Raw genomic sequence first — 23,856 nt, forward strand, 5'->3', positions numbered from 1 at the left:
AACATGTAGACACTGCTGCTTTCAGTCTTTTCAGCCATCAAACCTTATAAAGGATGAGAGGTAGGAGATGCGCCCTTTAAAACGTGCTTTCACCATTAGCTTACATTAAGCCTTTCGGAGAGTATGAAATTAAAGCAGAGAAGAAAAGTGTTCAGACAGGAGTTTGTGAAGCAGATTCTTAAAACCAAAAGGCTGACTGTAGATGGCTTCTTTAAACAGCCTATACATGCTATTGTTAAGCCTTTTTTTGGGTAAACAATATCCATGTATATGATAATTTATTACCTTTGGCACACAAAAAAATGATTTTTTTAAATTACATATTATTTTCCTGAGTTCTTTTCCAATCCGGAAGTAAAACAACTCGATCTCTGAGGCACCAGCTTTCGCTCCTTGTGGGTGCCGCCAATTTCATGACGTCAACCTAGAGCCTGTGCTCTAACCATTTATCCTACCTCGTGAGAGTCTCCTAGCTGTTGCAAAAAATTATAGATATAGCTATCCAAATTTCCTACCTTATCAGATAATACTACCTACTGTATATGAACGAACGACAGTTTTGGTGTTGGGTCGTAAACACAGCAGGGTAGGAAAGATTTACGGGGAAGCAGCGCAGACTCACAGGAGGGGGTAGCACAGTGCCATGGGTTAAAATGTACATTAGGCCTGCACAATAAAATCGCAAATTTATCGCTATCGCTGTATTAAGGTGTGCAATACGCATATTGCAAAAGAAGGCGAAAATTGCAATAAATGGTAACCTTAAATGTGCTAAAAAAATCTAATGGCAGCTTGAAGTATTTAACGAATCAAATAAATCTCTGGATGGAGCCCTTTTATGTTAGATGCTTGTCTCCTCTGTAGACTAAGGTCATTTGGAGTATAATTTAAGGTATGATGACTTATTTAAATTAGGCTGTTGCAGTGTCATGGAAATGGTGTTTTTACTTGTTTTGCTATTTTTTAATGTATTGCAAGGTTTATCGTCATTGCAATATTGATCATTAATATCGCAAATCGTGAGTTTTTCTTCATATCGTGCAGCCCTAATGTATACATGTGTGCAGGCGCGAGTATAAGAAACGTGTGCAGCTGTCATTAATGAGCGGCATGGAGATAATCCAGAAGATCCACGGTAGATCCGTGTCTACAGTGCCCCTCTGTCATTGTAGGCACGGATCTGCTGCAAAGTTATGAAACCACAAGTCCCAGAAGTTAAGTAGTGAGCTCGCCTCAAAGTCCAGAACTAAGTTAACTAATGAAGAATTAAATTAGCTACATTAAGCATATGAATGTAACCTAAACTCACAAAATCGGCAGACAACAGCATAGCACAGATTTATGGGCGGTCTGTCAAAGCTGAAAATATGAAGTAATTTCGGTATAGGTTGGAAAATTTCACGGGTAGGAAGGATTTATAGAACACTGGCCTCTGCAGAGTATCCGTGTCTCGCCCAAGAAAACAAACAGAACTTTTGCAAAGATGGATGTGCATATTGTGCATATAAAATAAAAATAAAATAAAGTGTTTTTGACAGAGAAAGTGGGTGTGTGCGTTAACCTGAGGGCGATGCTGGCAGCGCAGACTATATCAGCTCGAGAACCTGCTCATTTTTGTGGGTTGGGAGGGGCTGGTGCTCAGGTTTTAAGAAAAATATTTAAAAATGCGTGAATGGATCAAAATACTGCTTTGAAGTTACTTTTAGTGAGGAATGAACATTATATAATATACTTAAAGCTTAATAAAGAAAAATGCATGGTATAGGCCTTTTAATGGTTTTGTGGCAGTCTTGTGTTTCAACAACAGCAGTAAATTCTTTCATCTTCTAATCCGTTTTTCCCTTTCGGGGTCACAGGGCTGCCAGAGCCTATCCCGGCCACTTGTGGGCAAAGGCAGGGGACACCCTGGACAGTTCACCAGTCTGTCGCAGGGTAGAGTGTCCGCAATCACACACCAATGCACTCTCACATTCACACCTAGGGACAATTTAGGTTGAGCAATTCACCTATGTAGCATGTTTTTGGACAGTGGGAGGAAGCCGGAGTCCCCGGAGAAAACCCATGCATACACGGGGAGAACATGCAAACTCCACACAGAAAGGTCCCCCATTGATGTTCTGGTTCAGGTCCCTCAGCCGGGACTTGAACCGGGGCCTTCTTGCTTTGAGACAAGAGCGCTAACCACTGCGCCACCGTGCAGTCTCCGCAGAAAATTCTTTATGAAAATAAAAGTTGAACAGGAAATGTAAGCACTGTTTACACACTGTATGGCAGTATCTTGATTGGGCACACCTTTGTAAAGAAAATCCTCTGTGCAACTTTTACAAAAGTGTCACATGATGTCATACTTAATAGAAAAGATTTTCTTTTGCATCAAATAAGGCTTCCAAGGTTCCAGCCTGGAGTCGGAGCAGTGTTCGGACTAAACATATGCAACACTTACATTATCATTTCACCTTTACAACCTATCAGAAGAGGTCACTTCAAATATCTATCAAACAACAAGAGCCCTGTGCTCTCCTCGAACACACGGGAAAAAAAGGCATAACTTGTTCCTGTGAAGCATCAAATAGTAGATCATTGAGGACAATTATTGCATTGTGACGTAAAAATGGTTAATGTGAAATGTCAATGTTACAAAGGAACTCGGATCATGCAGCACGTGAATTAATCCGTAACCACAGGAGTCATTACACACACACACAAAACATCAATTTACCTCTACTGGCATTAAATGCACTTATCCAATCTCACGTTTTGTAAGATCTTGCAAAAATGTTATCATTTGAGTCAAAATTTTTAGTGCAACTTATAAAGATTGAAGTGAATGGGACAGTTGATGCAGCACTGATTAGACTGACCGTGAACTTGCAGCCAGTGAAGTGTACTTTATTTACTTCTCAGACATTCACTATTTTCTATTTCCTTTACAAAATTCCAACAAAAAATGTAGTTTTCCTCTCAGCAGGTGTGCCGTGCAAAAAATATAAAATGCAAAGCAGGTGGGCAGGATTAAAAATGGGAGATTTGTCTTTTTATGAAGACAATGGTTTGAAATATAATTGGGAAAAATAGAGAGAAATCCATCCAGGCAGCACTCTTTTTCCATACTTAATTTACCCCAAACATTCATGGCTGCAGTGCTCAAGCTCTCTTTAGACATTCTGAGCTTCTTCAAACACTTTCTTTGCAGCAGGGATGAAAAGAAAAGATTGTACAGCAATATCAATGGAGATACCTGGTGTTGGTTAGAAGGTTAACATACAGGAACTCTCCCTCTTCTTCCCCATGCTTCTTCTACCGTTGCATCTTTTCAGTGGAAGTCCATTGAGGGACTGTCCACATTCCTTCTGTGGAGCTACAACATAGCTACGCTCTCTGGAGTACAGTTGAGATGCGTTGATGTGCTGCTTCCACCAGGAGACTTGAGGCCCTTGGTGGCGCTGGCCAGTGTAGAGCTGTGGGAGCCGGGGCCCATCATGACCCCTGAGGTGTGCTGGCTCATCTGCAGGCCCGCCATCATGGTCTCTCTGGTGACGGTGCCAAACTCGTAGGTGAAAGTACCATAGAAGATCAGGATGTCCACAGTGAAGATCCACTCGCAGATGGCTGCAGCATGCTGGAGGAGGAAACTCTCATGGATGAAGAAGATGCCACCTGGAGGAAGAGCAAGTTAAGGAAACCAAGTGTTTCTGCTGATGAATAAGCTTAATAAAAGTCTTTTCTAAAGGATACTGAGGACAAGCGATATCATGGCTCCCAACGACAAAGCCACCCTGAAGTGAGCCATCCAGTAGTCCAGAGTGGTCATGGCCACCCTGTAGGTGAGCACACATTGCAGGCACACAAACAGCAGTCCTGCTGGAAACGCAACGCCAGCACCAACGTAATGAAGAGATTTGGCATGATCGACCTGCCAGACAGACACAGGACATCATGATGAGACTTGTGCTCCTGTTTCTTTATGTGTACCTACTGAGTGTAACCCTTGTGCTACCCCAGGTACTTTAACATTGGGAGTTGGGTCATCTAGACCCACTAGACAGTTCACTGAACCTTTTTTCTTCAATGATTTGTGAACCTCACTGGTGTCCATGGATTACATGAAGTCTTTCCACCTTTGTCATGGTAGGGAGAACACGTCAATGCAAGGGTGGGGTCATCTATGATAGCACAAGGGTTAAAGATCAGGGTTGTTCACTTCAGCTCATTTATTGTCATTTTTACCTGAAAGTTTCCCACCATGACCAAACCGATGGCGTTGATGCAGCCAGAGACCAGCGCACTGGTGTTAACCAAACCTTGGTGACTGTGTTCTATCATCTGAGCATAGCGCAGGAAGCACACCATCACCACTGTGGGAGAACAAACATGGCTGCTCGAATATGTTCAAACAAAGATGCAGTTTTCTACAGACGGCAGAGTCTGACACTAGTGCTGCAGTTTGTGCCTACAGCAACAGCATCCAGACTCCAAACTACAGTGAAACATGAAATAAAAGACTTATGGAAGAATCCCTCATGTTTTTCACATTTGTTTTGATTGATCCGCTAAGGAGATGCTCAGAAAACCCGACACAAACTCAATTATTTCAAAAAATTATTTGTGCAGAAACCAAACATTAGAAAAACAGAAATACTTTAAAATAATGTCAGATTAGTAAAGTGGAAAAGCTTAAGAGAGAAGAGAAGCTTATTTTCGACTTCAAGTTAAAGTTAGATCGAAGCCAGAGTAACTGGGACGACTGTCAAAAAATATTGGAATAGAAAGGCAACTAAAATCGATGTGATTAATGTGAACATATTTGTACCTTCCACAAGTATATATAAAGTTAGCTAGAGCAATGTTTGAATGTTTTTGCAGAATCAGCAGAAGCTTACGGGAATTGAAGATTCTGTAAATTTTGTAAATACCGGTAATAAACGCTTTAAAATAAACATGAACTAACTCCATAATTATTGCAAATATTTATTTGAGATATTCTGGAATTACTGTGTTTTGCTAACCTTTAACCTCAAAAAACTAGACTAGAGCTTCTTGAAACATGAGACAGTGCTGTAAAATGTTTAATACAAGCAAAACTGTTTGTTAAATGAACCTTTAATTAAAGAAAAGTTGACACAGGTATATTAGATATTCATCAACCACTACAACATTAAAAAAATCTAAATATAAATGTCAACTCCCGATAATTGGATCTTTTTACGTATTAGCAGTGAGAGAATTGCCTCTTTCACCCTTTTAAACGGGTAACAGCAGCAGCTTTCAATTAGAGTTGATAAAACAATATGTAGCAATAGAGTTATTATAGTGTGATGCAGCAATATTTGACTATAGAACAGAGACATGCTTCTCCTTAAGTCCCTCTTACCCATGAAGGCTCCAACGTTCCCTATCAGGCTGAAGAGACAGCTTTCAGGAGGGTAAGAGCCACATTTACTGCAGACAACAGGATAAAAACACAAATTTGAATACACATTAGTATACCTGTTCACTTGCTGACTCAATATTTGGCCTCATTTTTTATGTTTTAAAATAATACAGTGGCATGAGCGAAAGTTATAAATAAACCAGCACCCCTCATTTATACAAGCTTGAAAGGAAAATCTTCGCTTGAGGACAAAAACCAACTTGCAGAAGAAACAAAAGGACCCGATTGCGGTAGAAAGGGTGGCAGTTGCAGTCTGTTGCAGGGTAGAATATCCTCAATCACACATCCATTCGCTCTCACACCTATGGACAATTTAGAGTTGCCAATCAACCTATGTTTTTGGATGGTGGGAGGAAGCCGGAGATCCCGGAGAAAACCCACGCATGCACGGGGAGAACATGCAAACTCCACACAGAAAGGTCCCCCATTGATGTTGTGTTTTTCATGTCCCCCAGCCGGGACTTGAACCGGGGCTTTCTTGCTGTGAGGCGAGAGCGCTAACCACTTCGCCACTGTGTAGCCTCAATAAATCTGACATTTAAAAGCAGAAATTTGACATAAACATTCTGTTCCGTTATGCTGGGTTTATCTGTTCTGTTTTGTACGGATCATCCGTGACCCCTTGCAGCCCTACTGTTTATCAGTGTACATGACAAATGACAGCTTTAAATGCATAGTATGCTAAATTACAAGAACTGTTCAGAGAATGTGGTGTGTGATTTCTGGTTCTTTAAGAGAAACAAGCATTTTCCTGATCACATTTGTTTTACTTTAAAAACATATTCATCTTCCCAGCTACCAGCTTAGACAATGCATGTTATCCTGGAGTTTGCATTAACAAACTATTTTTTTGTCTTTTTTCTCCTCCAGAATCTGCCCATGTCATAAAGCAGAGAGTATGGTTTACCGCCATTGTTGTTTAGCACACAGATCAACATCTAAGTTTCTCCCTAAAAATACAAATGTTAGGGAGACGAAGATAATTAGCTGCACTAAAGCAGTTGGAACTGATGTAATAGTTTTTTTATTAATTGAAATTAACTAGTAGTTAATATAAAACTAATTGCAACTGTGCTGACATTTAGCTTGTATGTTCTCTGGGACTCAAACTGTAAAGTCAGTGATACAGGACTGCCACAACTGAACACTGCAGACAGTACAGGACTGTTGACATGCTAACAACAATCAAAGCAGAAATTCTGCTAAATCCCTATACAACTTTGTTTTTAAACTGGACTTGAACCCCTACAGCAGGGGTCGGGAACCTATGGCTCGCGAGCCATATATGGCTCTTTTGATGGTCACCTGTGGCTCGCAGACAAATTTTTAATTATACTTTTTTTTTCATTAGACCGGTCCTTCCCGGGCGCGATGCGATGCCAGAGGCGCGCAGTAGTAGCGGTGCTTGGAGAGAAGGATCTGCGCCAGCACTATAAGTTTAATATTATCTATTATTTCACAGAGTTTGTACCAACTGGAAACCTGTGAATTGCCGTGCCTAAAACTGCGCGCTCCCGTCTCTGAGAAAGAGCGCGCAGTTGCGGGGACGGGATGTGTGAGGAAGAAAGCAGAGGGTTTGGGGGGGGGGGGTTGTGGTGACGGTCAGCAAAGGGAATCGCGCAGGGATTGTAAACAATTAAAACCCGCTGCCCTTCACTGCAGCGTGTGAGTGTGTGTTTGGATCCGCGTCTGCATGTGAGCAGTCTTTGTCACATCTACAGAACATTCAGACCTACGATCACGTTTAAAGTCTCAACGCCTGCATGAAGCAGAAACTCACCACGTATCAACCAGACTAGACAATCAGCAAAACTACCACAAGAAATACTCATCATTTATTAGCAACAGCATAACAATGTTATTAAAAATAATCCACAGACTTATTGTACTTTAAAAATGTTGAAATTATATCAAATCCACACATTCACTTGAATATTTAGTGATACACATATTGTCGTGGACTGACTTTGACTGGTTGGCTGTTGGGCCGCGTTAGAAGTTCTGGAGTTCATTGAACGCATCAAGCAGAGATCTGATTGGCTCTCAGTTCTGTCGCTCAGCCTGTTGTTAGGTAATTTGGACCAATGGGGTTCAGCTATGGGCCGAATAAGGGTAATTGGATGGCTGGAGCGGGAGCAGTTGAATATAAAGTTGGGAGAAGCGCTGTCGTCCCGGCGGGAGAGACTGAGGAGTTGCTGAATTAATTGTACGGCGTTTGTTGTGGTCTGCAGTAACCAGAATAAATAACCTTAAAAGAGGTTAAGTCTCCGTGCCTCAGTGTGGGAAAGGGACACTACATTATTGTATGGCTCTTTATGTGGCCATACATAAATGCCTTCTTGGCCAAAAAGGTTCCCGACACCTGCCCTACAGGATCTTACTGGAGAGCAAAAAGCCATGGGAAAAGCTAAGAACTCGAGGTGGGACAACTGTGTGAAATTACACTTATTCATATACCATAGCCATAGCCATAGTCATTTCTGACAAAAGGGCTTTTGAACTTCGCAATCTTGAAAAGCTTTTTTTTTTTAAGGTTTCACACATGAAAGTTATGCAAACCGTGGCACAGAGCAGCAACACAAGATGCTACAAGGAATTCATTCCAACACAGTAACTTCTGTTTTCTGAGACAAAGCCAAAGTTCAAGTTATAAAAAAAAAACCAAAGACCTGATGAGAGGAATGTCCTGGATGGTGCAGCATGCCTTCGGGAAGCCTGGTCGGGGCAAGTCTTCTGTGCACGTAGCATTGTAGGTCCTGCAACAACAAAAAACACTGAGCTCAGTTTGTTTAATCCAGCAGCAAATGAATGCAACAGGAGAAATATCACCAACCAGTTCTCCACGGGACACACATGGTGATTCATCACAGCCATGTAATATCTGTAGAACAAAAATAAACCTTGATTTAAAGAGTTTGCATTTATTTATTAACATTTAGAAGTAAATAAGGTATAATCACTACACCAGTTGTTTTTGCTGATTCTTTTCTCTCTCGTTATTATGTACACAATAAGAACAGTGTTTATGTGTTGACAGAACAACTAGAGACAATCAGACTCACACTATCCATATTCCTGTGATGGAGAAGGCAGCCAGGCTGACAGGCAGGACAATCCAGGCAGTCATTGGTGTTGCAGTGAGCCAGCTTTGTCCCAAGCATGGGGTATGAGGGGGGCTTAGGACTTGAGTGGCAACACAACAGGAGAGCTCAGGAAAGGAGGTGGGTGGGGGTTTGGGGTCACTAATACACAGGGTAACACACGAGGGGACATGAGAGGACAAAAGGGGAATATGGCACCACTCCTCCTCCTCCACAGGATCCAGCAACTACATACAACCTACAGCAGGAGGACAGACAGGCAGGTTTCAGTAAAAAAAAGAATAAAAGCTGTAACCAATAAACTTTGTTAAGAAATAAAACAGCCTCTATACAGCTGTAGTATTATACAATACATTAATTTCTGCTTTTTTTTTCCCAGTCTATTTGTTTCTTTCAGTTGCATTTGCCAGTGTTCCTCTTTTTCAGAGGGAAATTCTCTTCGTTTGTATACAAAAGCAAACTCAAAAACCAAAGAAAGTGCATCATGTTTCGCAACCTTAAGGCCCGTACACACCGGGACGAATATTCGCCAGGCGTTATTCGCCAGCGTTTTTCGCCACGTTTTTTGTGTTCACACCCAGGCGATTTTCGCTGACGATGAGCCGAGCGAACATGCAATTTCATTCCCTGACATTAGATGGCGCTTAATGTAAACAGAAATACTCCTGTACACAAGGTGGCGCTGTGCAACTTTACGATTCTTAAAGTCGCTTTTCACTCAGAAGAAGAGAGCAAGTATTTACGCACTTGTCAGAATAATACAAAGAAAACATGAATATTTCAAGCACCAGTAGCTCCAACTGGTGCTTGGTTCGGGGATATTTTAGAATGTCCGTCATTATTTCTTCGCTGCAGTGTAGACGCTACTTGGCGTCTATCTTCTTCGCTGGTATGTGTGCTCAGCAAGGCAGTTTTGTGTTTGAGCGCCCCCAAGTTGTGTTTTACTGTAACTTCAGAAGCTCCAGACACGTGTGCAAAAGTGCCATTCTCATTGGTCGAATAAAAAAAACGAACCCGAGGCGTTTTTTTTTTTGACGCTTTGGCGCGTGGCGTTTTTTGCGTCGGTGTGCACACTCTCATTGGTGCCCTTTGTTTAGTCACGAGGCGTTAAACGTCGGCGAAAATCGCCGGCGAAATTCGTCCCGGTGTGAACAGGCCTTTAGACCAGCAGTAATCATAAACAAGATGCCTAACTACTTTTGATTTCATATTAAGGCTATAAAACTTGTGATACAGCGGGGCAAAAAATTATTTAGTCAGCCACCAATTGAGTAAGTTTTCCCACTTAAAAAGATGAGAGAGGCCTGCAATTTTAATCAAAGGTTTACCTCACTCATAGCTGAGGTTACATGTGCAAAATATCTTTGATTGGATCAAAGATCGGATTAGAATTGAACTGTGCACATGGGCCCAGATATACCTTATTTGACTATAACAAACGTTTACATACCCCACACTTTCGGTTGGAATAAATCATTTTGACATGTGTAGAACTATCTAAAATAGCGGAAACGACCGTAGAAGAAACGTCAAGTTCTGTTGTAAACAAAAAAACCTGCAGCATAGAGCAAAACGATCTTCTAAACATGCTTTTATTATTGTTTTGATAATTATTAAGTGTTTGTTCGCTCATAATTCTTTTTAATTCGTGCTTTCTTGGCAAAACGGAGCCAGAAGAATGGTTGGGCTAATACGTGCCAACAACAACATTTAGCCGTGGATGAATTTAAAATGCCGTGCAATGCCGCAATGTGCATCTTGACTGAGCGTAAATATGTGGGAATAACATCAGCCTTTATTTTGTCTAGACAAGATTGGAAACATGAATTCACATGATTGTTTACACGGTTTCTCAGGACTGTGCAGGTTTTTCTCCATTCAAAAGGCGCCTCCATTAGCTCACACACTGTCTTAAAGCCGCTCCTCTTCTATTATCCTCCCAGCAGCTCGCTCCCGCAGAGCGCCCGGACGGACTGCGGTCCAAAGCCTCCTTCAGAGCACACACCGTAACAAAGCACCCTCCCCTGCCTGCAAACATGAAGTTACGAGTCCGGCTGATCTGCTCATAAACTTGCTTTCTCTGGAGCGCCACACCGTCTATGCATGACGCAAAGCCAGCACAGTAGTGACCCACGATCGGAATAAACGGTTTATGTGCACCACGATCGAATCAACAATAGGCACCCACCTATCTCAATCTGAAAGCAATTTTGATCTGAATGAGTATAATCGGGGCAGAGTATTCCAATTACATGACACATTTTTATTTCGTTCATTAGGATTACTTTTATCAATGTACCCGCAGCTTATGAGAGACAAAAAGGAAGGAAAACAATCTAGAAAATGACATTGTCTGATTTTTAAAGAATGAATTTGTAAATTATGGTGGACAAAAAATATTTGGTCATAACAAAAGGTCAACTCAATACTTTGTTATATATCCTTTGTTGGCAATGACAGCTGTCAAACGTTTACTGTAAGTCTCCACAAGGTTTTCATAAACGTTTTCTGGTATTTTGTAGGGGTGTAATAATACGTTAAAATCTCAATTCGGTTCAATCCAGAATTTCATAGGGCTCGGTTTGGTAAATTTTGGTTCGATACTGCTGTTTAACAGTAGTACCGAACCAAATGTTATGTAGGTGATCTGCTTAATAAAGTAAGAAAAACTATTAGGTGCCAGGAACCAAAAACTTTGGATACTTAACACTGGCCTGAAGAAAAACATTTTAACTTGCACATTTTCTTGTAGACGCGATTGTTACAGTCTGGTGATGCCGTTTTAAGTTTGTTAACAGATTGGATGCGTCACTTGTGGCATACACTATCTTTGTGTAACAATGCCAACACACAGCATTCGACTTATCCAATTTTCTTTTTCCTCCGTGGATGCTGACAACAAAGCCAAAGTGTTCCCAGACAGGAGAGCGTAAGGATATTGGGGGGGGGGGGGGTCCTCATCTCTGCCCTTGCGTCTGCATTAGCCATATGTTGACATGCTTACTGTCCGTCACCTAATTGCGTCTCGAAGGTACATTAGTTCCGCCTTGGCGCAAAGTTAATACAGTGGCAACCTGGGTAGCCCCGCCTATAGCCACTAAGACTCATGGGAATTGTGAAGTATTGTGTGTTGAATCCTTCACCATCACTGAGAGAGCTATGAAGTGAAGTGAGGTTCATGTCATTACGCTGTTCGTGTATATTTATAATAAATGGGTTTTAATGCCGGAAAGGAGATGGACCAATCTATTTTCCTGTCTACTCTCACTCTGACTGTTTGAGGGCTTGAGGAGCATGGGGCAAAGACAGTAATCGCAGCTAGTTAATTACCAGCTCGGCTCTCGTTTTGCTGCTACGAGTGACAAAGCTGCTGGGTCGTTACAATGTATATGCGGGGGGAAAAAAAAGAAAAAACGTACCGAAATGGTACAGACGTGAACCGAACTGAAACTGCCATACCAAAACGGTTCGGTTCAACTACGTGTATCGTTACATCCCTAGTATTTTGGCTCTTTCCTGTTTGGGATCGTTGTCACGTTGAAAGACCTAGCCACGTTTCATCTTCAATGCCCTTGCTGATGGAAGGTTTTCACTCAATATCAGACGATGCATGGGCCTATTCATTCTTTCCTTTACATGGATCAGTCGTCCTGGTCCCTTTGCTGAAAAACAGCAGTCACAAAGCATGATGTTACCACCTCCATACTTTACCATGGGTATGCTAAAGTAGCCTTTGGAGGAGCATTTTTTTCTCCTCCAAACAGGACGAGAAGAGTTCTTACCAAAAAGTTCTATTTTGGTTTCATCTGACCATAGGACATTCTCCCAATCCTCTACTGGATCATCCAAATGCTCTCTAGCAAACTTTAGACAGGCTTGCACATGTGCTGGCTTTAGCAAGGTGACACGTATGACACAGAGTCCCTGGTGGCGTAGTGTGTTACTGATGGTAACCTTTATTACTTTGGTCCCAGCTAGGGATGGGTACCCAGCGCCGGTATTGAACGGGCCCCGGGGCAACATACTTCAAGACCGCAATATCGTTAAGATCTGACCTCAACGGTTCTGCTATCGGTACTGGAGACATCGCTTTTTTTGTGTCCCACAAGATATAAACTTTATCTGCCATATGTAACTCTACAAGTCAGTCAATTTTCCGTTAGTCAATGGTGATATTAATTTCGCTATTCTCGCTGAAGAGGAGAGGTCTCTCTGGTTATTTGTGTGCACGGGGGGGGGTTGTTCAGACAGCATGCGGCGAGCGCGCACACAAGACACGACAAGGAAGCACACACAGGAACGCTACCAAAGATATACGATGGCAGAAAGAGCTTAACGGTCCAAAATGCTGCGGCTCTCTGTGTTATTGTAAAATAACTATCATGTTCTCAGAGTGTCGTGGTGCCTTTAACACCGTCAGGTAGTACCGAGCAGGTAGAACGAAAAGAGCAGCATAAGCACACGGACTGACAGAGGGGCGTGTCTGCAGCTGTGATCGCCGGCAGAGTCAGTGCCGATCTCCTAGGGGACACGTGAGCGCCCAAAAAAGTAAAAAGAAAATCATTTTATCCCCGTAGAATAAGACCACCCATTTCCGCGTAAAATGAATTAACTTTGTGTCAGGATGCCCCCACTATCCTGTCATTTTGCTGCTACAATGACCATATGATGCGGGAGAGAGGCGGGGGCGTGGCTTAGACTCACCGCTTATGATTCCAGACTCGCAACAAACTAAGAGCTCCTTCCTAATAAAAACTAGTTGTCATCCATAAAATTAATATAATGTATTGGGTTTAATGGATTTAAAGAAAATAAATAAAAATTAAGGAGTCTGCATCAAAGTGAGTTTCTTTCCATCATTTCACTCATCTTAACTCTGGGTGTCTATTCAAGGTTTGTGGAAAATGGGCAAAAGATCAAAGGAAACATCACTCTCATAAAGAATACAAATAGTTAAATAATTAAATAAATATCCTGACAGCATTTTCAATCAATATAAGTATGGCCAAATGAACTATCACGATATATCGGAAAAAACATTTTTTCTAGTGTTGCAGCTCCCTGTTCTTTCATCTCAGTGGGAAATTGATCCAAATGGCTCTTTGAGAGGTTCAGGTTAGCGACCTCTGGTCTAGCACATCCACGTACATTCCAGGTTTGTATTGTGACATTATCATGTATAAAGTCAAATGTTTTGTTAAAAAAACAATGCTGTTGCATAATGAGGAAAGAAGACACTTTATGTTCCTTATTTGTTATTTTATTTATTTATTTGTATATTTTTCGTCCTCAAAAAGTATCGATAAGAGTACCGTTAAAATACCGGATTGATAAGCAGCATCAATAAGAGTAGTAGTACCGTTAAAACCTTAACGATACCCATCCCTAGTCCCAGCTCGCTGCAGGTCATTCACTAGGTCCCGCCGTGTAGTTCTAGGATTTTTGCTCACCATTCTTGTATCATTTTGACCCGATGGGGTGAGAACTTGTGGGGAGCCTCAGATGGAGGAATATTATCAGTTGTCTTGTATGTCTTCCATTTCTTAATAATTGCTCCCACAGGTGATTTCTTCACACCAAGCTGCTTTTCTATTGCAGATTCAGTCTTCCTGGCCTGGTGCAGGTTAAGAATTTGGTTTCTGGTGTCCTTAAGGCCTGTTCACACCGGGACTAATTTCACGCGGGATATTCGCAGATGTTTAACGCCTCGTGACTAAACAAAGGGCACCAATGTGAGTGTGCACAACGACGCGAAAAACGCCACGCTTAATAGCATCATTTTTTAAAAACGCCTTGTGTTCGTTTTTTTGGTTTGACGCACCGCGTCAAAAACTATACGACCAATGAGAATGGCGCTTTTGCACACGTGTCTGGAGCCTCTGAAGTTACAGTAAACCACAACTTGGGGGCGCTCAAACACAAAACTGTCTTGCTGAACACACATGCATAACGTCGAAGAAGATATACGCCAGGTAACGTCTACACCGCGAAGAAATAAGACAATGAGTTCTTTCGTCAGTTGTTGAAGTAAATTTTCAAACTCACTGACGGACATTCTAAAATATTCCCGAAAACGCTCATGATACATTTTCAGCTCTTGTACCAGTGGAAATGGGATGTACCCAAAATCGGCGTCTTTCATCATTCAACAGAACAATAATTTCTTCATCGCTGGAACTGGAGCTGGAGCTACTGGTGCGTGAAATACTCATGTTTTCTTTGTATGATTCTGACAAGCGCGAAAATACTTGCTCTCTTCTTCTGAGTGAAAAGCGTAAGGTTGCGCAGCGCCACCTTGTGTACAGGGGTATTTCTGTTTTACATTAAGCGCCATCTAATGTCAGGGAATGAATTTCTATCTTCACTCGGCTCATCGTCAGCGAAAATTGCTTGGGTGTGAACACAAAAAACGTGTTGAAAAACTCTGGCGAATAACATGCGCCGATCTTCGTCCCGGTGTGTACGGCCCTTTAAGGCCCGTACACACCGGGACGAATATTCGCCAGGCGTTATTCGCCAGCGTTTTTCGCCACGTTTTTTGTGTTCACACCCAGGCGATTTTCGCTGACGATGAGTGGAGTGAACATGCAATTTCATTCCCTGACATTAGATGGCGCTTAATGTAAAACAGAAATACTCCTGTACACAAGGTGGCGCTGCGCAACTTTACGCTTCTTAAAGTCGCTTTTCACTCAGAAGAAGAGAGCAAGTATTTACACGCTTGTCAGAATCAAACAAAGAAAACATGAATATTTCAAGCACCAGTAGCTCCAACTGGTGCTTAGTTCGGGGATATTTTAGAATGTCCGTCATTATTGCTTCGCGGCTGTGTAGACGCTACTTGGCGTCTATCTTCTTCGCTGGTATGTGTGCTCAGCAAGGCAGTTTTGTGTTTGAGCGCCCCCAAGTTGTGTTTTACTGTAACTTCAGAAGCTCCAGACACGTGAGCAAAAGCGCCATTCTCATTGGTCGAGTAGATTTCGAAGCGCACGCGTCGGAAGAAAAAAACGAACCCGAGGCGTCTTTTTTTTTTGACGCTTTAACGCGTGGCGTTTTTTCGCGTCGGTGTGCACACTCTCGTTGGTGCCCTTTGTTTAGTCACGAGGCGTTAAACGTCGGCGAAAATCGCCGGCGAAATTCGTCCCGGTGTGAACAGGCCTTTAGACTGCTCTTTGGTCTTGGCCATAGTGGAGTTTGGAGTATGACTGTTTGAAGTTGTGGACAGAGGATCCTCTTACAGATTAAGTTACATGTCTGTGAGAGCCAGAAATATTGCCTGTTTGTAGGTGACCAAATACTTATTTTCCACCATAACTTAATAATATAAATATTTTCCCTAATTTTTTATCTCACAGTTGAGACACCTGATGAAAATTACAAGCCTCTCTCATCTTTTTAAGTGAGAGAACTTTCACAATTGGTGGCTGACTAAATATCTTTTTACCCCACTGTACAATAAATAAACCATTATTCACCCTTTACTCCGCCGAAATTAAAATATTGTGTATAAATAAAGTAAATACAACCTAAACTTAAAACACCCAAGACAACAACAAAATGTCAGAAAATAAAAAGTTAGGAGTCATGGAAGGTAAAATGTTAAAAAGCTATGCATGAATGAATGACCGCAAAGCTTGTAAAAAGGCCTTGTAAAGTTTAGCATTAAGTATGTGGCATTTACCTAAAAACCAGTCTTGCAATGCAATTTTTCACCCAGACAAAATAAAAACATTCCTTTTTCAATCTACATTTTCTGAAAATTAGTTAGAAATGTGATACCTTTTTAACCACAGAGTGCTTTTCTGCATTTTGCATTCATTTTTCATCCCTGTTGCTCAACAATTTAATTAATGGGTAAAGCATTACTTCTGCATTTTTAAGTTAAAATTTGGATAAATAGCATAAGTGTGTGAGGCGCTGTTTTTCTTAGGTATTCAGATCATTTGATCCAAGAAAACTAAAAAGAACACCTTAAAAAAACATGTTGGTTAACAAATAATTAACAACACTTCTGAAGCATAAGAAAGAGCTTCGAGAGAACAGTGTGTTTTAAAGGACCTCAGCTTAACCAAGGTCATGAGTATGGTGAAGGGAAGCAATGGGACAACAGCCATATCAGTTTACACAGCCTACCGTAACAAACATGGTATGCCCTTGGTAACTCAAAGACAGTGAACAGCAGGTTAAAAAGAAGGGGGAAAAAACCCACAGCAATGAGACTACTCCTGATTTCCAAAGAGATCACTTTACCAACAATTTAATTTTTTAATAATTATATATATATATATATATATATATATATATATATATATATATATATATATATATATATATATATATATATATATATATATATCACACCTTTCTAAATTAAATATGTAGTCTGACAAAAAACTTAATCATAAAAAGATTCTGAATTAAACATTTTCAATTCATCAAAAAAAAGTTTAGCTAAGAAGAGCGTTAGCAATTTTTAAAAACTATCAGAAACTGTGGTATATAGCACAAGTAAATTTGAATGACTCTGTGGACTTCAAAACATTAAACAACATTAAAAGTCGAGATCATCAAGTTGAAACTACAATCTTAATTTTATAATTTTTGTTTTGTTTTAGTTTACAGACTAGGGGATGCATCTTAATGTCAAAAAACGCTTTGGTAAACTAAAATTCCTCCCTGCAAGTAGTATTTTGAACAAAAATACAGCCACAAACGAGACTCACAACTGAAACATATCTATCGTTAGCGTCTTCCACTTTCGGCTTCTCCCATCAGGGGTCGCCACAGCGAACAAGTCGCATGGTAAATTGTTTTGTAAAATGTTTTACGCCGGATGCCCTTCCTGACGCAACCTTCTCTAACCGGGCTTGGAACCGGCAGAGGTAGAGAAGTGAACAGGGAGCAGCCTGGAGTCGAACCCGGGTTTCACGGACGGAAGGCGCTGCAAACCAGCACGAGCTAAACTGGCTCCATCTATCGTTAGCGTCAATAGCAGTTAAAGCTAGCAAGCTAGTTGGCTTGCACTTTGCCAGTTCCCTTGACGTGACTCTTGGTGGCGTATTGATTTTTGCAAACCTACTCGAAAACTGCTGCTAAAATACATTTGGACAGCAAGTATACCTGTGACACGTGAGAAGCGTATGCACAAAGATGAGCTTTCACCTACCTTCCACCTGCTATGGCCGCCACAGAGCTCAACAGCCGTGTTTTTTTCTTCTTTAACTTATTTTTTTAATAGCAGATGCAAACAGCAGAATGGTGCATTACCGCCACCACCTGGTCTGGAGTGTGGGTGGAGGGCTATGTCACAACATGTAGACCATGTAGACTCATAGGTCTCAAACTCAATTTACCAGGGAGCCGCTGAAAGCAGGGTCTAGATCCGGTGCCCACACCGCTATGGAAGCGATTATGTAGCATAAATAAAAAGCAAAGTCAAAACCAGAAATGCTTTTTCATTTTCAAAATGAAAAAGCATTTTTTGACTCAAAAATATAATGAAAAAGCAAACCACCAAAATGCTTTTTCATTTCCTTCCTCAACACAGCTTATTCTGGCACTTAATTAAAATTAAAATTAAAATGGTATTTGACATTTCAAGACGTTCCATGGTAAATGTGTAGCATAATTCATTTAGAAATGTCTAATTTGACATTCAAAATGGATTAATTGAAATGCTTTTTAATTTTCAAAATGAAGCTGCATTTTTTGACTCAAAATTAAAAAGAAAAAGCAATACTTCAAAATGCTTTTTCATTTCCTTCCTCAACCCAGCTTTTTCTGTCACTTAATTAAAATGATAAATAAAATGGTATTTGACATTTCATTTTCAAAAAGGTTCCTGGTAAATGTGTAGCATAATTCATTTAGAAATGTCTAATTTGACAATTAAAATGGATTAACAGAAATGCTTTTTAATTTTCAAAATGTAGCTGCATTTTTTGACTCAAAATTAAAAAGAAAAAACAATATTTCAAAATTCTTTTTCATTTTATACCTAAAACCGCTTATTCTGTGTCATAATTAAAACGAAAATGCAAAGAGGGGATTGCATTTGCATTTTAACATCCACCCCGCGCACCTTGTCACAATATTCATTTCGAATAAAAAAAAAAAAAAAAAAAAAAAAAATATTCATTTCGAATAAGCATTAGCAGAGGGGAGGCGGGGCAATGACGTCACTGCTTTCTCCGTGTGTCCGGCTGCTGACTGACGCACACAGTGTTGCCAGATTGGGCGGGTTTCCGCCCAATTGGGCTTCTTTTGGTTATGTTGGGCGGGTAAAATTGGCATTGGGCGGGTCTATAAAATTTGGGCTGCTTTTCAAAATATTTAGCGGTTTTATTGTCATTATTATTATTTTTCTTATTATTTAAAATATTAAGTAAAAGTATACTAATTAATATATAGCCTAAAAAAAGCATTGTGAATATATGAAACATTACAGTAATCCCCCTGTTTAGTCCCCCCCCTCCCCGTGAATAACAAAAATCAGCGAATAATTGACGCTGTTTTAAAACTCCCAGAGCCTCTGCAGAGTCAGAACCCTATTCTGCCGTTTGGGTTCATTTCCAAAAGATGGAGATGATGCAGGGCTTTTATTGGCTTTTATTAACCTTGTCAGAATGGTTACAGCTCGAACAAAAATAGCGCAGCCTGCTTATACACTCAGCCGGAGGAGAACGTTCAGCCAACACGCACCCAGGTAGGCCCCGCCCCCTCTAATCCACCAGTCACCAGCCCACCGCTGATTGACATACGCTGTGGTCCAGCAACTGGCAGTGGCAGAAAGAGGGGGGCGCCATCAAAAGCCATCTAGAGTACACGATACGAGAAACCTATAACTGGATTTTCTGTACTTATTTTATAAAAAAAATTATTATAACAGACTTATTATATAATAATTTATTATTATTGCGTCATTTTTTATTAGGCTACGGCTATACTTTTACGTTCAACATTAGGTTTTTGCTAGGTTGAGATTTGGGCTGGTTTTTATTGACGTGGGCGGGTTTTACGATGAGTTTGGGCTGGAAACTGTCACTCAGATCTGGCAACACTGGACGCACACACACGCACCAGGAGCAGACTGTGTTAGCGGCAGAGACGAGGGTTTTGTGATGGTTGTGAACTTCTGATGAGTTTCCACAGCTTCTCAGGACTATAGCAGCATGTCCGCCTGCTGTGGTCCTCCTCCTGACGCACCGCGGACAAGCTTTGTTCTTCGGACCGCCAGCTGCCTTCGCACAGCGGAGCGCGAAGCTCCCGACGATCGCTGAAGGCGGAAATGCTGCTGCGATCTGAGAAACCATCATATGAATTTGTGTTTCCAGTGGTGTCCAGAACAAAATAAAGACTGATTCCCACATATATTACGAGATATTACGAGTCACCATGGCAACCGTGGAAAAAAAAGAGGTCTGCATATTTTTCGATAGCTTAACTTGACGTGCTGCTGCAGAGTTACAGTGAATATGAGCACATATTCCGGAAGAAATGCAACACCGCTGCATCTGCAAAACAGAGACAGTTAGCGTGGGAAAACAGCTGCTCAAGTTGATGCGCAAGTTTGCATTTAAATCATTGTTATGAAATATTGGCTGTAATAACTTTTTAAATAGCGTAAGGTGTGAAATAAAAAATGGCGATATTTAGGTGTACTTTTGAAGTGTTTTTCCTGGTGTAATTGCATGAAATGCTGCATAGTGTACAGAACCAATCGGGGGAAAAATGCATTTAACGTCGGTAATGTTTGGAGGACTTTTTTTGTTAACCTTCCCCTCTTGCAAACGTTGGTCTGTTTAATATTAATACATGCAATTGTGTTTTTAAAAGTGAACTTTTGTCTACCCTTGTATTGATCAAGTGGTATAGGTTTATACGGGATTAAGAAAGTGAGCAGTACTAGCAAATTGTGTTTCCAAAAAGTAATTGTTACATTAATCTAATTAAATGTCCCTGATTTCATTTTCATGTAGATGCAATCCTGCAGGAATTAAAAGAACATGGCAGCAGCTAAAAATTAAGTATAAAAACATAATTTAATCAGGTAAAATTTGAGCATGTCATGGATGTAGGCTTTGTTGACAATATTTGACATATGAAACATCTACATAGCAATACATATCTAATGTTGTTTTCATTCACTGTAATTGACTGCAACGAAAAACGGTAAACAAAAACGTTTGGGCAAATGACAAAAAAATCGAGTCTAGGTCTCAAAATCCTCGCACGACGTAAATGTAATTCTCTACGAATTAATGCAGCTTCCTCGTCTATTGGGTCCTACAAAAAAGGATAAGCCATTCTTGTCACTTAGACCGTCTCTGTGTGACGGAAATGTGGGCAATCAAGGTAAAAGCGAAAAATACCGCTTCGTCTTTAAATAGGGGAGGGGACCGGCAGAAACCTTGAGTTTAGAGAATAAAACCTGCTCCCGACCAGGTTAGGTTCACAGTGTAAGTAACCATGGACACTGACTCTGAGTATAAGTTACCTCTCTTACAGAAACGGGTTTGACTTACTCTGCTTTCTCTGGTTTAACAAACCTCCCATTCTGAAACGGAAAACCCAGTGTTTCCCTAATTTCAGGGTTTTTTTTCAGTTTTGTGTTTGAGCGCCCCCAAGTTGTGTTTTACTGTAACTTCAGAGGCTCCAGACACGTGTGCAAAAGCGCCGTTATCATTGGTCGAATAGATTTCGACGCGACGCGTCAAAAGAAAAAAACGAACCCGAGGCGTTTTTCTTTTTTGACGCTTTGACGTTTTTTTGCGTCGGTGTGCACACTCTCATTGGTTCCCTTTGTTTAGTCACGAGGCGTTAAACGTCGGCGAAAATCACGCGCGAAATTCGTCCCGGTGTGTACGGGCCTTTAACCTCCTTTCTGAAACAGGCCCCTGGTGTGTGACATGTATTTTTTGTTTTTGCTCCAACATCACTTGTCAATCATCACAAAAATATCACGAGAGGAGAAAGGGGCGGGAACAAGGCGCCAACCTAAGCGAACGCAGCTGGAAATTTAGTACTGCACTGACTGAAAGCCAAAAATGACCACAAAACAATGCATTATGGGAAACGTGTCCTGAAGGTTTTTTTAGTTGACATCACAAAACATTAAAATAAATATAAAAGATATAATAACACTGATCATACTAAGGGGGAGAGGCATATTAAAACTAAATTGAATGAAAGTTAAGGACAGCTCCAACTTCCTGTTCTCCTTCAGTCTCGCTGGCGCTGTTCATCTCAAACACGCCTCTCGTTGCATTTTCCCCATATTATTTTTAGTGTTTTTAAGACTAAATGTTGTTGTTGCTCGCACGTGTTGAATGTTAAAGTCCCGTTAGCTGTCATGTGTGACATTTATTCTCCTCAGCTGACCCATCTCATGGGGGAGCGGTGAGCTGCAGTCACAGCCGCGCACAAGAACCGTTTGGTTGGGGTTAAGACGCCGCTACGCAAAACCGTAACCATATCCTCAACCTTCCTCCGGATCCGTGCGACCCAGAAACAAGTTCAGCACTGACTGCATGTATTTAGAAAATTACATGCCAAATAAATACGTTATGAAAAGGAAAGTAAGAAAGTCCTAAATGTGGTCCGGGGAGGGGGCTGTCAGGTTTCCCTAAATGTTCTCCTGCTTTCAAGCCCGGTTAATCTCCCACCCCCAAGAGTCATATACTGTGAGTGGTTGGTTCGTCAGCTCTGCGCACAACACTGAAAAAGTGTCCTTCATACAAACTGGCGGGACGCATTAACATTAAACTTTCATAATAAGGCGGGGACCGCAAAATATCATCTTGGGGGCCGTGAGTTTGAGACCCCTGTACCAGAGTCTATGCAACCCATATTCTCCCCATCAGTTGCGTCTTCCATAAAAACTGAAACAAATACACAAAAGAGTCACTATTTCCTAAAATTTCATAAATATTCCACAGAATCTTCAGCTGTTCAACCTGATTTCTTCTCCTTTAATATTTTTATCCTTCTCCTTTTAAATACATTTAAAGTGAATCAACACAAAACACTGGAACCACAATCCAGAATAAAAGTTAAAATGTGCAAGTAAAATTTCATGGCACGCTAAGCGAGGCAGACCCAGGCCTTGGAACCCGGAAGGAAAACACAGGTGAGTAAGATGGTAAGTTATTGTTTTAACCCTTGTGCTATCTTAGATGACCCCACCCTTGCATTGACGTGTTATTCCTACCATGATAAAGGTGGATAAAGGTGGAAAGATTTCATATAATCAATGGACACCAGTGAAGATCACAAATCATTAAAGAAAAAAGGTTCAGTGCACTGTCTAACCCTTGTGCTATCCTAAGCACTTTAACATTGGGATTTGGGTCATCTAGACCCACTAGACAGTCTGCTGAACCTTTTTTCTCTTCAATGATTTGTGAACCTCACTGGTGTCCATGAATTACATGAAATCTTTCCGCCTTTATCCACCTTTGTCATGGTAGGGAGAACACGTCAATGCAAGAGTGGGGTCATCTAAGAAAGCACAAGGGCTAGTGGGTCTAGGTGACCCAACTCCCAATGTTAAAGTGCCTAGGATAGCACAATGGTTATGTGATATAAAAGGGAATGATTCAGTAACGGGGCACCGTCGTATGCAGAGTGTTTATTAACCAATGAGATAGTAAAAAGACTAGATGGACTTATTTTCAGCTGTGACCTTTAATCATGTTTTATGTTCTTTTTTTATTATATTTTTGCACAGTGTTTATTGAGCTGATTGAATCACAGAGGTGTGACACCTGTAACTTTTGGCGTTGTTGCAGGATCAGCTCCACTATGTAAAATGACTCATCAGTTGCCTGTTGTGATCCCACCTCAGTTGGAGATGGTGCTCTGGATCCAGGTAGCAGAGGGGGACTCCAGGGTTGTGATAGTGGGAATTTGATCAAATGTACTTTGGACTTTGTAATGCCTCAGCTACTTCTCAGCGACTAATGCTGCGCTGGTTAGGGGGAATGGTGAATGACTCATTGCTAATCTACCTTGAAGATGTGATTGTATTTTCATTGAAGCTACAACCAAAGAAGTGTCTTCTATTCCAGAAAGAGGTAACGTACCTTTGGCACATTATTAGTGAGCAGGGTGTCGCAAAAGACTGCGGTCGTGAGAGACTGGTCTGTTCCTCAAATAGTGAAGTAGGTTCAGTCCTTCCTGGGCTTTGCGGGGTATTACTGCAGGTTAATCTCTGGGTTTTCCAAGATAGCCCTGCCATTAAATGCCCTTATCTATGGGTCGGCTGCGCAGATAGGAATTCGCCCATTGTGTACCCCTATAATTTTGAAGGTTTGGGAGCTATTC

General features: G+C 41.1%; 1 protein-coding gene across 2 annotated transcripts; it reads right to left on the minus strand.

Annotated features, from left to right (window-relative positions):
* Positions 1 to 2,195: 2,195 nt before the first annotated feature.
* Positions 2,196 to 17,823, minus strand: tmem150a (transmembrane protein 150A). 2 transcript variants are annotated; one of them, XM_023958673.1, is made up of 8 exons: positions 17,699 to 17,823; positions 8,494 to 8,770; positions 8,265 to 8,312; positions 8,101 to 8,187; positions 5,372 to 5,439; positions 4,228 to 4,355; positions 3,736 to 3,913; positions 2,196 to 3,657 (listed from the first exon to the last, which is right to left on the minus strand). In XM_023958673.1, the coding sequence occupies exons 2-8, from the start codon at positions 8,556 to 8,558 to the stop codon at positions 3,359 to 3,361; spliced, it is 873 nt and encodes a 290-aa protein (XP_023814441.1). In that variant the 5' UTR covers positions 8,559 to 8,770; positions 17,699 to 17,823; the 3' UTR covers positions 2,196 to 3,358. The 2 variants fall into 2 exon arrangements, with proteins under 2 accessions (XP_023814441.1, XP_023814442.1); XM_023958674.1 differs by lacking the exon at positions 17,699 to 17,823 and adding an exon at positions 17,653 to 17,674.
* Positions 17,824 to 23,856: the final 6,033 nt, after the last annotated feature.

This window comes from Oryzias latipes, chromosome 9 (assembly GCF_002234675.1).
Source record: "Oryzias latipes chromosome 9, ASM223467v1".
Lineage (NCBI taxonomy): Eukaryota > Metazoa > Chordata > Actinopteri > Beloniformes > Adrianichthyidae > Oryzias > Oryzias latipes.

Bases quoted from the DNA above. Each gene is read 5' to 3' on its own strand.
- tmem150a (XM_023958673.1), bottom strand. From the start codon at position 8,558: ATGACTGCCTGGATTGTCCTGCCTGTCAGCCTGGCTGCCTTCTCCATC. The intron at 8,313-8,493 runs GTGAGTCTGATT...TTTGTTCTACAG, and splicing joins ATCACAGGAATATGGATAGT to ATATTACATGGCTGTGATGA. The intron at 5,440-8,100 runs GTCTTTGGTTTT...TGTTGTCTGCAG, and splicing joins CAGGACATTCCTCTCATCAG to TAAATGTGGCTCTTACCCTC.